Source organism: the organism of the source record quoted next, unplaced genomic scaffold (genome assembly GCF_019419815.1).
Source record: "Pyrus x bretschneideri cultivar Hongxiangsu unplaced genomic scaffold, Pyrus_bretschneideri_v1 Contig12, whole genome shotgun sequence".
Classification (NCBI taxonomy): domain Eukaryota; kingdom Viridiplantae; phylum Streptophyta; class Magnoliopsida; order Rosales; family Rosaceae; genus Pyrus; species Pyrus x bretschneideri.
In genome coordinates this window covers 3,705,212-3,719,463 of record NW_025999413.1, presented here as the reverse complement: position 1 = coordinate 3,719,463, position 14,252 = coordinate 3,705,212, and the positions used below count along the sequence as shown (strand labels likewise).

General features: G+C 38.7%; 3 protein-coding genes and 1 pseudogene across 5 annotated transcripts; 1 reads left to right on the top strand and 3 right to left on the bottom strand.

Moving 5' to 3' along the window:
* Positions 1 to 101: 101 nt before the first annotated feature.
* Positions 102 to 3,138, bottom strand: LOC125474401 (annotated as a pseudogene).
* Positions 3,139 to 6,089: 2,951 nt separating this feature from the next.
* On the top strand, positions 6,090 to 9,087 carry LOC125474399 (solute carrier family 25 member 44-like). The gene is made up of 6 exons (XM_048578014.1): positions 6,090 to 6,471; positions 6,826 to 7,207; positions 7,300 to 7,496; positions 8,134 to 8,278; positions 8,398 to 8,551; positions 8,740 to 9,087. The coding sequence occupies exons 1-6, from the start codon at positions 6,431 to 6,433 to the stop codon at positions 8,763 to 8,765; spliced, it is 945 nt and encodes a 314-aa protein (XP_048433971.1). The 5' UTR covers positions 6,090 to 6,430; the 3' UTR covers positions 8,766 to 9,087.
* A 24-nt stretch (positions 9,088 to 9,111) lies between these two features.
* Positions 9,112 to 11,208, bottom strand: LOC125474400 (uncharacterized protein C9orf85 homolog). 3 transcript variants are annotated; one of them, XR_007255962.1, is made up of 5 exons: positions 10,769 to 11,208; positions 10,598 to 10,645; positions 10,147 to 10,498; positions 9,926 to 9,997; positions 9,112 to 9,830 (listed from the first exon to the last, which is right to left on the bottom strand). XR_007255962.1 is itself a non-coding variant. In XM_048578015.1 (3 exons), exons 1-3 carry the CDS (start codon positions 11,120 to 11,122, stop codon positions 10,316 to 10,318), a joined length of 585 nt encoding a protein of 194 aa, XP_048433972.1. In that variant the 5' UTR covers positions 11,123 to 11,208; the 3' UTR covers positions 10,004 to 10,315. The 3 variants fall into 3 exon arrangements, 1 of the variants encoding a protein (XP_048433972.1); XR_007255961.1 differs by having other exon boundaries at positions 9,112 to 9,997; XM_048578015.1 differs by lacking the exons at positions 9,112 to 9,830; positions 9,926 to 9,997 and having other exon boundaries at positions 10,004 to 10,498.
* A 1,456-nt stretch (positions 11,209 to 12,664) lies between these two features.
* LOC125474222 (metalloendoproteinase 1-like) lies at positions 12,665 to 13,558 on the bottom strand. The gene has a single exon (XM_048577655.1). It carries the CDS (start codon positions 13,556 to 13,558, stop codon positions 12,665 to 12,667), a length of 894 nt encoding a protein of 297 aa, XP_048433612.1.
* Between the last annotated feature and the right edge of the window lie 694 nt (positions 13,559 to 14,252).

The following is a 14,252-nucleotide window of genomic DNA, read 5'->3' as shown; positions in this document are numbered from 1 at the left end:
AGTACATGATTGGCAAATGAAATCTTTAAGTTAACGCAGAAATGCCATGATTTGGTTAAATCTACGCAATCATACGACAGATTAGGTAAACAGTAAGAACAGATAACAATACTCTGATCAGATTCAATTGCTCGTTTCGGATTTACAATCATGACTACATCATCCGGTAAACTCTACAACCAAGAGGGTCTGGCTACATGAATATTCATACAACACAACAGCCAGATGCAGCCCATTTGACGACATCAACAGCACATTTGACGACATCAAATTTTGCGTCAGAAGCACTTCACCAATACGCATCAGAACATCGAGTGGCTTCCAAAAATTCCCTTCTAAACTATAGTACTATACCCTTTGAAAATCATAGATTGGAACATTTTCGAGCTCAGGTTATGCATAAGCATACATGACTGCAACGGTCGATAGAAATGTCATGATTAGAGTAAGTAGAGAGACATGCTGCTGGAAACCAGAATTTGGCAACCGTGGATAGGCATCCGGAGGTGGCATCACACAGTTATCACCATTGAAATAGACCCTTCTAGGGAACGCCCAACCCTTATCAAATGTGAATGCTTCACCCTTTTGGAAAAGAAGTTCTGACTGTACATTACCAAGAGGCCCAGATTGCATCAGAATATCATTGTAGAACGTAATTCCCCATAACATGGCAGTATCATCTGTTTGAAAGAAATCCAGATCAGAGATTCGTAACTTTCAATGTTATAAAGGATGAATAACATACGCATGTATTTTAGAAAACCATACAAAACTTCAAGTTCTAGTCAAATCATGTGAGCAAAGAACATATGAAAAGTAATAAGAAGTAAGGATTAACATACTAATTCTTCCATAAGGAGTCATCGACTTGTAGTTGTAGCTGAAAATCTGGGTCAGATTGTCAAAGTTTGGGTGTTGGACAACCAGGTTCCAATCCGAATAATTCATCCTGTAATTGAAGTTTGTAACTGTAATCTTCACTCGCCAGTATTGCACGTAGTTTTCCTTGACATGCCAATGAACTCGGATTGGGCACATGTGATTAGTGCATCTAACTAGAGGCGTGTAGCTATTCTTGTCGGAGGCTGAGACAACTGAAGCCAAATGGGGCGAATCTGATCTGCAAATTCACAGAGAACATAAATGTCTTAATGAAAAAAATTAAAAGTAAAAGCTAAATGAAGTTAAAAGAAACTGATTCCGGAAGAGAGCTCACTCTACACAGCTTCCTGGATGAGTTGCGTTACTTTGGCAGCCACATGAGCATGTTGTGCAGGGCACTACGTTTTCATTGTAGAAGGATGAAAGAGAGACACAACATGTAGGAGCTGCCTGAGCCAGGAATTGCGAATATATGCACGTCACATTCCATGTCACTGTCACGAACAAAGGGTAAGAACGACTGACAAATTTAGTAGCGCAAACATTTATGTTTGAAAGGATTCATAACACTTACTCATAGCTTGAGTGACTCTCCTTTTGTCTGGACTGATAATTGAGTTGGTTTGACAACATTGGCCGGACCACAAGTATACCCAGGACCGGGTGTGTTAAGGGTGAAGTTTTTAGGAAGTCTGACGGTCTTGTTCGTGGTTCCTGCTTGACCAACACTTATTTGAAAAGAAGCTGCAGCATTTACTGGATCTTGCACCCATGAACTAAGTACTCCTCCTTTGCAACAATTTGTGTATTGTTGATTGTAAGGAGTTCCGGGCAATAGATCAACAATAGTAGGAGTCTTCTCACAGCAGTAGGGAATTGTTGTTCTGAATTTTGAACAATCCCCTTGATCTGTGGCTTCTCCTCCCACCATGTTCCATATAATCTCCTTCTTTGCCCATGTCCACCCTAGCAACCATCCTGGTGCCTGAATGTGCCGATACTTTTGGAAGTTAAAAAGTGTAACAGAGGCCTGTATATTCATTCAAAGAGAACACTGATTAGATATTCACTCAATTCAACTGTACATTGGGGAAAGGTAAAACAAACCCATGTTATTTGCTGCTGTCAACAGCTAATCGAGATTTGTTTCACTAAAGCAAAAGTGGAAGCGTCTAAATTTGAGTGCAACTTGTGATTCAGTTTTTAATCTTGAGGGGACCAAGACTTGATACTCATACTAGTGACTAAGTTCCATAGTTTCATTCCTGAAGATCTCGGAGTAGGAATGACATTGCGAGTGACAGAAAGTACCAAAGGACCTCAATACCAGACTACGAAAAATAACTGAACTAGAGTCACTATACAGACTATGTAGTTTGTGAAATCAAAATTCCAAATGGAAGCATGAAGTAAAGATGATGTTCAGTGTCAGGATACTGATCGATGCTTAAAGAACTTCGACAAGCAGCTCTTGTTATTCCTCAGAAATTCATTGCACCTATATTTCTTCGTACGCAATGATTTTACACATTCCGTGCAACTAATGTAAAAAACAAACACTTCTCAGATAATACTTACAACATAGCCATCAGTAGTCCAGCTCAAGATATCCCATTTGATGGTGATATTTCCGTTCGGGTCGAGTGGATCATACGCTTCTGGCAATACACAAGCAAAACAATGAACAAAGTGATGATTCGAATCAATAAAAAACCATGTAAAACAATAATTTCAGAGCCTTGTTTGCCACAGTTTCTTCTGTTAAAATTCAAAAAGTTCGAATTCATCCCGAAACACAAGAACTTCATAACGAAATACAATTTTTCCATAAAAAACCCATCTGATAAAACAAATTAAATTAAAAAAAATAAAACAACATCCTCGTATGTAACAGTGAAAACCCAAAACCCAAAGCTGCCAAAACCTCAAACAATGAAGAAAAAAGACATAGCAAGATATAACCACAGCAATTAGATCACTAAGAAACACACACCAAGCAAATTAAAGATTCAAACTTTGAAAAAAAAAAAATGACCGAGTCCGAGCATATATACCTGTGGCAATGAAGGTGCTGGTGCAAGAAAGCACAAAGACGAGCAAGGTGGCGAAACTGACGAATTTCGGGACTGATCGAATCATGGGCAGGAAGAGAAACCCCATTTCCGGCAATTAGATTTCGTTCTGATCAGAATGTTTGCGTTCTAATTTGTCTTGGGTAACGCATAGTTTCATGCGGTTTGGTCAGAGGTGGTGGCACAGGTTTCGTTTCCGAAGCAGAGAAAATAAGGAGTGAGGAGAGAGAGAGAGAGAGAGAGGGGAGAACGCGGTAGCGTGTGCGATACTGATCACTTTGCAAGTCTGCTAAGACAGTTTAAAAGAGTAAATTTTTAATTAACTAATTTTATTCTAATTTGGAAGTCTTCGGTTTCTTAACTAACTAGTTGTATTCTGGTGTATGCTGGGTTCCTAATTAAATTATCATAGTTAATTCAATACATAAATTAACTCAGCTTATTTTATAATTTAGTATCTATCAGTGTAAAATAAACACAAATTTTCAACGATTAAATTCTTATTGTCGAATCGTTACCCTCATTTATTCGGCATATATCACATACTAGACATGATAAAAAATTTCAAAAACTATGTGTTATGCTGAGCGCCTAAGAATTCATTTTACAATAATTATTAATTCGTGGGTTGTTTTATGCTAATAATTAATTTATAAAATGGGTTCAAAAAGATTAATTGACTGTTTCAAAGTAAATAAAGTGGTTGACAGTTGTGATGATCACAAATCAAAATCAAAGGTCTGGCTATTCGTATTGGCATCTTCTCCAGCACAAAAATATGAAATCGGCAGCTTCTTAGACTTCTAGTAGTTACTTGGTTTGGAACTTAGTATTTTGTACAATTTTGTTTTGTCAGATTTTAGAAGACTTCTAGTGGTTACTATGATTTGGAACGAATTTCAGGGTCTTATTTTAAATGGCGCATTTTAAATTTAATTCATAACACTGGTGCATCATACAATAATGACCAGAAAAAGCTAAAACATCTCTACAAATCTTCTCGACCCATAAAAGTGAACTATCATAATAAAGCCACTAATTGGTCATCTTTGAAAAAAATTGTATGATAGTAATAGACCTTATTGAAATATTAAGGGCAAAAGGTTGGATTCATGCATTCTTATTTTATGGTTTTAATAAAGTATTTCTGTGGGTAATAAGTTAGGGGGATAAAGTCAAGTCCCAAGATTTATTATTTTTATTCCAACATTTACAAACACCTTGTCCAAATAGCACCATTTTTCTTTTGATTTGTGTATGAAATGTGTATGGTATTAGAAGAAGGGTAATGCTAAGGTAGCTAAATTTTTAAATTGAATTTTGGAAATTAAATAATGTGATTGTTGATGATTAGATTGTTACTGATGTGTCAATTAATTTGCTTATTCTTAGTAATAAAACATCATTTAATTTACAAATTAGTTTAAAATTATGATCTACCTAACATTATCTAGGATAAAATACAGGAAACAACCAGCTCATATGCCACGCGTAGACGCCAATAGACATTCCCTAAAATCCAGTTTTCAACATATATATTTGTAATTTATTGACGTGGTCGTAGTCAACCAATATAGTTCGGCTACATATTTTCTCTCTACTGCCCAACCTACCCTAGTTCTTAAAACTAATTTTAAAATAAAAATAAAAAAATTAGGCCCCACCCCCCTCAGTCCCACCACACGCCCATAACCACGGCCTCACTGGCACCTCCTTTCCCAGCCTAACCTCCCCCGCAACCAACCGCCGCCAGCCCACACCCAACCCTGCCACCGTCATCGTCTCCAGCCCCATATATTCTGTTTGTCATAAAATTATACTAGTGAGCACTGAATTCTACTTTTTTTTTTTTTTTTTTTTCTTATGTGGAAAAGTTCTGACATCCCCGTCATCATTAATGTGGATTCCAAACTAGTGAAATCATCACTTAATGGTCAAACAAATAGATTAAAGATAAAATATGAAGTTACAATCAAACCTCATTGAAATTTCACGGGTCATAACGCACTCGTCACACAACAAATCTACTTTGAAGTTGGCTTATTCGCTCAACCAATTGTCGGAATGCGCACGAGATGTCGTAAGGACTCAATTTCTCAAAAGCACCTTTGTCTAAAGCTTCGTACAACTTCATATCCAAAACGCAGTTGGCTTCCGCTGCATGCATGCATGGGCTCGCTTATTATGTTACGGCCCAATGGAATCAACCCAACTGGGCTGTCTGGCTGTTCAATTGTAGCTACCAAGCCCGGACCAAATTTATTGCGGGCCCTATTTACATGCAGCCCAGTGACGAGAGCTGGTCCAGCGCCACGCGGTACATGAAGAACTATGCACTCTCACAAACAAACGGTCACGATGAAGGATCCATTCTGATCCAACGGGTGCACGCGGAGTCATTGTTACTCGCCGCACTTGAATTAGTAAGGCTGATCGATGCTGACAAGACATCTCAAATTTTTGAGCCAACAAATTTAAAGGAATTGTTTATTTTATTTTATTTTATTTTTTTTAAGGGAAACAACTGGTTTCCACACGATTATCTATCACTTTCGAGGATCGAAAACTTACCGAAACATTTCAGTCTCTTCTGATCACAAATCTAGTTTCCACACCAGCATCGTGTTTTGAACCCGAGACCTCCAGTTATTGTTATTGACACTCAATTAGTTGCATGCAATGATTTTGTGCACAAATTGTGAAAATGAATTGGTCTTTAATTCTTAAAAAAGATTCAGTCTTTGAATTCTAGATTGCAATTCATGAAATTATAAATCCCTTGTATACGATTAAAACGGATGACTTATGAGGCTAGATTTAATGATCCTTAAATTAACAATCGAGTTTAAATGATTTGTTTACTTGATGGATCAGTTCAAATTGACCTAAATCTAAATCGATCCGTTTACAGGTCTAGATGAGGATGGTATAGTTAATTGTTAGTTGGAATAATTAAAGAGTAACAATATTCACATACTTTCTTTTCTATATTTGTGCATTTATATTTTTCATTTCTTCAATCCGACAGTCTAAACTAAAATAAAAATCAAATAAGTAAGCAAATATCACCACTCTAAGTATTCGAAGAGCCGAAGGAAAAAGAAGAGTGTTCTTAACATTTTTCTTTTGATTTTGGTCAAAAACAAGCTCCTGACCCGCGTTGAGCCGACGTAAACAGAAGAAGAGTCAGCCGGTTGACTTTCCTCGAATTCCTCCTCCTGGAACTCCAAGCATTCAAATTCTCCCAATTCCAAATTCCAAATTCCAAATTCCAAATTCCAAATTCCAAATTCGAGAAGAAAACTCCTTCCATTTCCACGCGCTAATCGCTCCAACAAAACTCGGTACCCGTTTTGCAAAACACATCCCGTTTCCCATAATCTTGGGGCACTTTTCGGATTCGGAAACAAGATGTGTTCTTGATTCGCCAGTCGCCGCCTTCCTCCTTCTCTCTTCGATTTCGAGCGACCTCCATGGCGGTTTCCATTGGCAACACCGAGATTAATTGGGACAAGTATGTTATTTACTTCGATCAATTTTAATTTTTGTTCATTAGTTGAGAAATATCCCATTTGTTATACTTTCGTTTATGAGCAAATTTTATGCTTCCTTTAATAATGCTATGAAATTCAATTAATTAAAGAATTCGAAACCCAATCCGAAACCCATAATTTATATGTAATGGTTGAGTGCTCAAACTATTGAGTTTTGTGCTTCGTTGAATTTTGACAATAATGCCATGAAGTCTTCAATTAGTTAAAGAATTCGAAACCAAATCCGAAACCCGTAATTTATATATCTGTGTGTGTGTGTTTGTTGGTTGAGTGCTCAAATGAGTGAATTTTGTGGTTTATTGGATTTTATGCAGGCTTGATAAGACTAAATTTTATGTGGTTGGAGCTGGCTTGTTTACAGGGGTCACAGTGGCACTGTACCCAGTTTCTGTGGTGAAAACCCGCCTACAAGTTGCTTCCATAGATGCTCTAGAGAGAGATGCATTGTCTGTGGCCAAGGGCATTTGGAAAGCAGATGGTATTCCTGGTTTGTACAGAGGGTTTGGCACCGTGATTACCGGTGCAGTTCCTGCCCGGATTATATTTCTTAGTGCTTTAGAGGCAACCAAGGTGGCTGCTTTCAAGATGGTTCAACCCTTAAAGTTATCTGAGGCTACAGAGGCAGCTTTTGCCAATGGAGTAGCCGGAATGACTGCCTCGCTTTTCGCTCAGTCTGTCTTTGTGCCCATTGACGTGGTAAATTATTTTATAGGATCTATCAGTTTCATTTGAGTACGTTTGTAGTTAGGGGTTTGAGATGGTAATTTTGAGTAACGGATTTTCTTTAGATTAGTCAAAGGCTGATGGTGCAAGGTTATTCGGGCCATGCAAAGTACACCGGAGGGCTGGATGTTGCTCGTAAGGTTATAAAGTCGGATGGCATACGCGGACTTTATAGGGGGTTGGGACTTTCTGTTATGACTTACTCTCCATCTAGCGCTGTATGGTGGGCTAGTTATGGTTCAAGCCAGCGCTTAATCTGGAGGTGAGAAATGGTAATTTGTTGTCTATTAACTCTGGTTGTGCTTATTCTTAAACTAGGTCACCTAATTGATAATTCTTTAATCAGTAAATTTTATATCTTTCAAATGAATGTCAGCAATACATAACTTTAAGATTTTCGGTTGAATATTCGATTTTTCATTTTACAAGGGCATGAAAAGTTGGGAGGTGTATCCATTTAATGTTCGTTTTAGATGGTCTCTGGTTTGAGTGTGTTAGTGGAACATATTAGTTTTAGAGTAATGGTTTAGATTCATTTGTGTTTTGTGCGAATTATCTCCAGATCAAGAAATTGGTTATTGGAGAATAGGTACCCATCTGGTACCTGTTGTACTTCTTGTTCTTGGTAATGAAAACCCTTATCGCTTCTGTCAAAAAGAAGTAATGAGTTGTTGGATGTAATCATCAATACTGCGACTTTGTTGATTGTTAGGTTGTTTAGCAATTCTAAAGTCCATCAAGCCAATGAATATCTATAATTAGGTTAATGAACTTTGTTCCGCTTAGATAAAGTTATACGGTGAAGGAGTTTCGGTGAATCAAATACTCTTTTGTCAACAGTTTATCTTTATTGCGTGACAATATATCTCTCTCTTATATTATCTCTGTTTATTAAGCAGTTTCTTAGGCCATGGAATTGGTTCTGAAGAAGCTGTCCCGAGCGTGGGGAATATAGTGTTGGTTCAAGCTGCTGGAGGAATTATTGCCGGTGCAACAGCATCCTGCATAACAACCCCATTGGATACCATCAAGACACGACTGCAGGTATTCATATAACCAGTTCATGTGCCTGGTTACTTTGCTGGCTTGCAGCTTGCTCATCTTCATTTGACCAAGTTATTGATAATCCGTGTTTTTAATAAAACTTTGTTGCTGCAATGTAGACGATGGGACATGGCAAGAGACCTACTGCAAGAGAAGTTGTTAAGAACTTGATTAGAGATGATGGCTGGCAAGGTTTCTACAGAGGGCTAGGTCCAAGATTCTTCAGCATGTCCGCCTGGGGCACTTCGATGATATTGGCTTATGAATATCTGAGTATGAACTCTTACCCATTACGCTTATGGAATTCTAGGTTCAAGCTACATATAAAGTCCTATCTCGAAATCCATATATACAGAAATGATAAATTCCTGCTTTTCAACTTCTCAAGCAATATTCATCGGACTTGCGAATACCCGAAATTAAAAACTGATTTCTATTTTGTTGTTTCCTTGTACTTTCAGAGCGCTTGTGTGCAAAAGATGACTAGGTGCCATTCCTCTTCCATCCAAATCCTTTTCTTCTTGCCGTGGAGCGACCATGCAAAGACGGAAAGTTTGGTTATGAAACAAGTTGGTACCGAACATTTTCGATTGGGAAATTTGATCCCGATATATCTTAAAATGCATTAGTTACTAACTTTTGGAAAGGTCCTCAGAATTCTTTCAAGAATTTTTCTGTTAGATAGTTGCGAGATCGTTTCTCTAATGATTGAATTGAATTCATTTGAATTGTAGCAAGTGTACCTTTACCCCGAGCAGGGAACTTCAACTTATTAATACAAAAGTTAATATAATAATTTTAGTTTTATATGTTCTTCTCTTTAGAACATCAAATTCCTTAACCCGATTGAATTAACGACAATTATTACTCGTTTAAACACGAAGATATTTAGAAATTTACTTGTTAACGACAATAATTAACCTCTGATTGGCTTCTCCAAAACAGCTGAGATGAAAAGCTCATGTCCAAGCATATCAGTCTTGGGCGCCACCCTGAGTAATGGCTTGTAACCTAACCTCTTAAACTCATCCATATGCAACTTCATGTCCTCCTTGTGACAGAAGAATCTGCCTATCCAACGAAGACCCTTCGGCGGAAGGATGCGTTCCCAATCAAACAACGCAAACCGAAGGACTTCAGCTCCGATCCAGCCATCCAAGAACAGAGTGGAATGGATAATGTTGAAGAAAGGCAGCCTCGAGCCGATCTTCCTCTTAGGCGATTACCTTATTAAAAGGAGCCCATAAGTTTTAAGGTACCAGAGGCAATGGTAATGTTCTTTTCCTTCATGATACAGCAAACGTTCCCATGGTCGGGCTAAAGTCTAGGCCGATTCTTATCTCCCCTGGCTTTAAGCTTAGAACTTCGTCAATGGTGAACTCTGCTGATTCAGACTCGTTCGTTGGAGTGTCCCAGGCTTGTTTCCAAAGGCCTGAGCATTTGAAGAAGCCTCTTCGGCTGTGGTTTCTTTCGAAACAAGACAAGAGTAGTCTTCTTCCTGGCAATGGATCACACCATGAACTAAACGCTTCTGAGTTCTTTCCGAAATCATCTGGGGGCATGCCATGGATCATTCCATCTCGAGGCTGTTGACTTGAAGAGTGAAGTTCAATTTCTCTTATTTTTCTACTGAGTTTTAGATCTTACCTAGGTGCCCAGCATACTTTATAGGCAGTTTGCTTATAACCCAAGAAACCCCCAAAAGCAATGCATCTTGATCTGTGATAATATTAACAAGAGCTACTTCATTGATAAATAAAATCAAACAAAATTTCAAGGTTTCTGTGTCGAAAATTATGTATCAACCACTAAAACAAAGAAAGAATTACGAAAACAAAAAGACGTTGATCATTTAACTTCTTCAATACCTTCTACAACGGTGTTGAAGAAGTGAGAATATCTTTGCCCAATTTGTCACTGATAGTACAAAGATGCACGCCATTTCGAACCTGGGTGCAAAAGATGGGCACTCTACACGATCATAACCAACTGGCCTAACCGACATGTTTGCTACCGAAATACTACTTAGTACCTCTTTTAATTGCAAACCTGCGTCTCATCTTCTTCACCTTCACCTTCACCATCCTCCTTCACATCATCATCATCGTCTCTGGTTGCCGCTGCATATTCTTCAAGCGACGCGGAGGGGAACAAGTCCCCCGCTTTGCTTCCTTTCTCGCCTGCAGCTTTCGCTACACCCGCAGATTTTCCAGCATTCATCTGTTCAAGCACAATTCGAGATTACAAATTACGCAACTTTTCATTCACAATCCAACACAAGAATCCCAAAACCAAATGTGCTTAAATTCGAGAACATACCGCACGCAACAGACTCCTCCTATCTCTTTCTCTTGCATTTTTTATCGCCTGCGCATCACAAATTCATTAGACAAAACAAACCCATCAAATTTTGCCAATTTTCGAATCGAAACCCAATTCAAAACTGAAAATTTTACAAATAAAATAAAAAATAAAATAAAAGAACCAAACCTCTTGAAGCTTCTTCTGCTCAGCCTCCACTTCCGCGAGGTCTTTTCCGACGATTTGCTCGACACGGCAGCAGCACTTGGCACAAACACCTTGTTCCTTGGCGCAAGCAGCGCAGAGCTTATGGTGGGACTGCCGGACGGCGCGTTTGGTACAGCGTTGGCACTTGGCGGGCTCCGTCAGGGTCTTGTACTTTCCGTAACGGCGCTTCCACTCGATCTGTTCCTTGCAGCGTTGGCAGACCCCCGTGATTTCCGACAGCGGCCGGAACCGGCCTCCGACCTCGGTTTCGTTGATCTTGACGCCGAGGTTGGGCTTCCATGCGAATTTGTTTTGGTGCCGACCGCCGTTCATCATGGTTCCGTACGATTTTCAAAGATTCAAACTTTGCGTTTTTGTGAAAACAGAGCAAAAGAAAGTCTATAGGGTATTTGGAGAAGACTGACGGAGAAGATTAACCCGATTTGAAAATGGGTTTTTCTGACCCGTGTTTGATTTGGATGTGGGTTGCTTGGCATGCGATTGGGCTTGTGATTGGCTTGATTTGATACGGTAAATTTGGCCCTTGGGGAATGCAGACACCAACTAGCCTAAAGAGCCTGAGAAAAGTAAGAGGTTTATTTGACAATTGGGTTTTGGGTTGGAACTGCGTAAGACAGTGCCCGAACCTTTATGCTTTTGTACGTGTCGAAGCTTATTCGACAAGAAATTTTACTACTTTAGGACCATTATAGTTATGGTCGTTGCTCTGGAGTTTTGGTCGTCGGCTGTCATATTATCAGGTCACTACCTTTCTTGACCTTCCAGCACTAGACAAGCGTTGGCTCCTATACATGGTCTTACAGCTTTACGAATTCCATACAATCTATGCAAAATTTGATTTACTAATAACAATATTAATCACATCTCATACAAAACACTTATGTTGATAAAAAATCTGTTATAAATTAGGAGATGAGAAACGGCCCAACTTGAAATATGACCAACGATTACCATGGTATTTTTTGGGTAAATATTTAATCACAAATTAACCCATAAAATGTAGTTACCGAGCTAGTTTGAGGAACAGCTTGGTAATATATATATATATATATATATATAATTTTACTATCATTAAAGGGAGGGGGAAGGGAGAGTTCGAAACCTTATCTTGTTCTATCGTTGATAAGAGATTTCTCTATGAATAATACGAATCGGAGTTTGAAAAAGGGGAAGAAGTCCTCGACCGGCAACGGATAGAGGAGGATTTATTCGATCACAGAGCTCAGGCTCCTAGAATATGGTGCCCTTGGGGCTTTCTATTTGATTGTATCGAAAGGCCCAATGAATTGGGATTTCCCTATTGGATTAGGTCATTTCAGGGCAAGCGGATTATTTGTGATGAAGAAGATGAGTTTCAAGAGAATGATTTGGAGTTCTTGCAAAGTGGAACCTTTACAATAATTTAAGGGAGAGAATGTATCAAACCAGGACGCATTGATAATATGTAGTTATCTAGTTATGGACCAAAAAGAAAGTACCTCGTGACCAATTTAGATGCTCTTTCACATTTTGTTATAATTCAGGAAATTTAATTTGGGGAATGAATCCCCTCTTGAGCTTAGGAGGCTGAGCCTTCTGAGCAAATCACACGGGTTGATAGATTTTGATCCAATGACTACAATTATTATAACTTTAAGAAAGACCTCTTACTTGTAGTCGTTGGATCAAAATCCAACGGCCTGTGTGATTTGCTCAGGAGGCTCAACCTCCTAAGCTCAAGAGGGGATCCATTCCCTTTAATTTGAGCCTATTAATAATCTTTCGACTCAACTTGAAAATTTGTCCTACAAACTTATTAATTATTTGAGCCCATCAAATATATCGTTGTCATGTAAAATCCAATTTTGCATGGTTCCTCTACGGCTGCAGTTGGTACAAAGCTTTTATCCCTGCAATATCATCACTGTGCAACGCCCTTCTAGTCTTCCCAGCACCAACGTAGGCGTACATAATGGCATCTGACAATGTACTGTGCTGAAGTCCAAGAACATGCCCTAATTCGTGCGTAGCCACCCACACCAGGTCGTACTGGTTCTTACTTGGAGGCCTGAAGCTCCAATTCTCATCTGCATCCAAGTGCAGCCTTCCATCCGTGGGAGCAAAAGCATGCGCCAAAACCTTACCGGCCCCGTCAAATGGGCTCCCATCTCCATGATCGCGGCGTTGAAAGCTAATCAAAATGTCAGCTGGTGAACTCGGCACTACCTGTTGAAACGTAAAGTTGGTAACTTCAGCCCATAGATCAAATGCTTGCCGACATGCCATCGATAATGCATATAGCGCAGCGGGATTTTTGGCTCCGGCGTTGAATTTGTAGGTAAGATTACGCTTTGTAGGTGGCCATTTCCTGTTTCCTTCGAAGACTGTGTAATGAGAACCCGTACGAACACCATGTGTACGTTGTTCCGTTGCATTTAGGTTGACAAAATTATCAGACACACCACACCTCGGAGTGCTTATTAGGTCAACCGTACCGGAATCAAGCTTTCCTGTGACATTCAGATGATATGTTTTTTGAAATTTTTTCAGTGCAGTTTCCAAAACCTCATCAACCTCAAAGCTGCTGATAAAATTTCTGGAGTTTTTTGGAACACTGTCGGTTAGGTATCCGAAGGTCCCCAGGTAGCTTCTAAGCTCGTCGAGCCCTATTGTCTTTCCCTCTTCCTTTGGAATTGACTGAACTGCGAAGGCATGAATTGCTAGAAAGGAAAGTAACGCTCCCAGTAGATTACAAATAATATTTGTGGCCATTTGTCTCTCAGAAAATACTACTCACACTACACCACAAACCATTTTTTATAGCGGCCCATAAATGTTATAGAAGGTGCTCCATAGCATTTTCTCCAATGCTACATTAGGCGATTACACTTTCCAATTTCTATAGCATTTTTCAACTTCTGTAGAAAAATATTTGTCATGAAATGTTTTTTTATGGCATATATTGAATTCTATAAGATATCATCCATAGTATTTTTCAAATAACCACCCTTTATAGCATTTAAAAACGGCACTTTTATACAATCCATAACATCTAGCAGCATATAGAAAACATCTATAGCAGTGAATTTTTTGGTGATTATGTTATTGAAATCAATTCTTAGTAAAAATCAAAGTGGATTCTGGAAAAGCACTTGAAGTAACTTTTGAACCCAAAAACAATTTCACCAAAAGCGCTTTCAATTATTTTAAAAACACTTTCAAATGAGCACATAATCTACTATTTCTCCAAGATCAAGCAGACCTGAGCTGATAAGACTTCTCTCGTGGAAAAGAGAAAGGTCAAATGTATTAATTAAAGATAAGATTAATACTAAAAAAAATATAATCTTTAATGTTTTTCTTTTTGAAGACCAACTCAAGTATCTGTAAGATATCATAACATCTTAAAGATATTTTCCTATTGCATCTACCGAATGACACACATTGTCCAACTAAACGTTAACAC

Bases quoted from the DNA above. Each gene is read 5' to 3' on its own strand.
- LOC125474222 (XM_048577655.1), bottom strand. From the start codon at position 13,558: ATGGCCACAAATATTATTTGTAATCTACTGGGAGCGTTACTTTCCTTT.
- LOC125474399 (XM_048578014.1), top strand. From the start codon at position 6,431: ATGGCGGTTTCCATTGGCAACACCGAGATTAATTGGGACAA. The intron at 6,472-6,825 runs GTATGTTATTTA...GATTTTATGCAG, and splicing joins ACCGAGATTAATTGGGACAA to GCTTGATAAGACTAAATTTT. The intron at 7,497-8,133 runs GTGAGAAATGGT...TTTATTAAGCAG, and splicing joins AGCCAGCGCTTAATCTGGAG to TTTCTTAGGCCATGGAATTG.
- LOC125474400 (XM_048578015.1), bottom strand. From the start codon at position 11,122: ATGATGAACGGCGGTCGGCACCAAAACAAATTCGCATGGAAGCCCAAC. The intron at 10,646-10,768 runs GTTTGGTTCTTT...TGTGATGCGCAG, and splicing joins AGCAGAAGAAGCTTCAAGAG to GCGATAAAAAATGCAAGAGA. The intron at 10,499-10,597 runs GTATGTTCTCGA...GTGCTTGAACAG, and splicing joins GGAGGAGTCTGTTGCGTGCG to ATGAATGCTGGAAAATCTGC.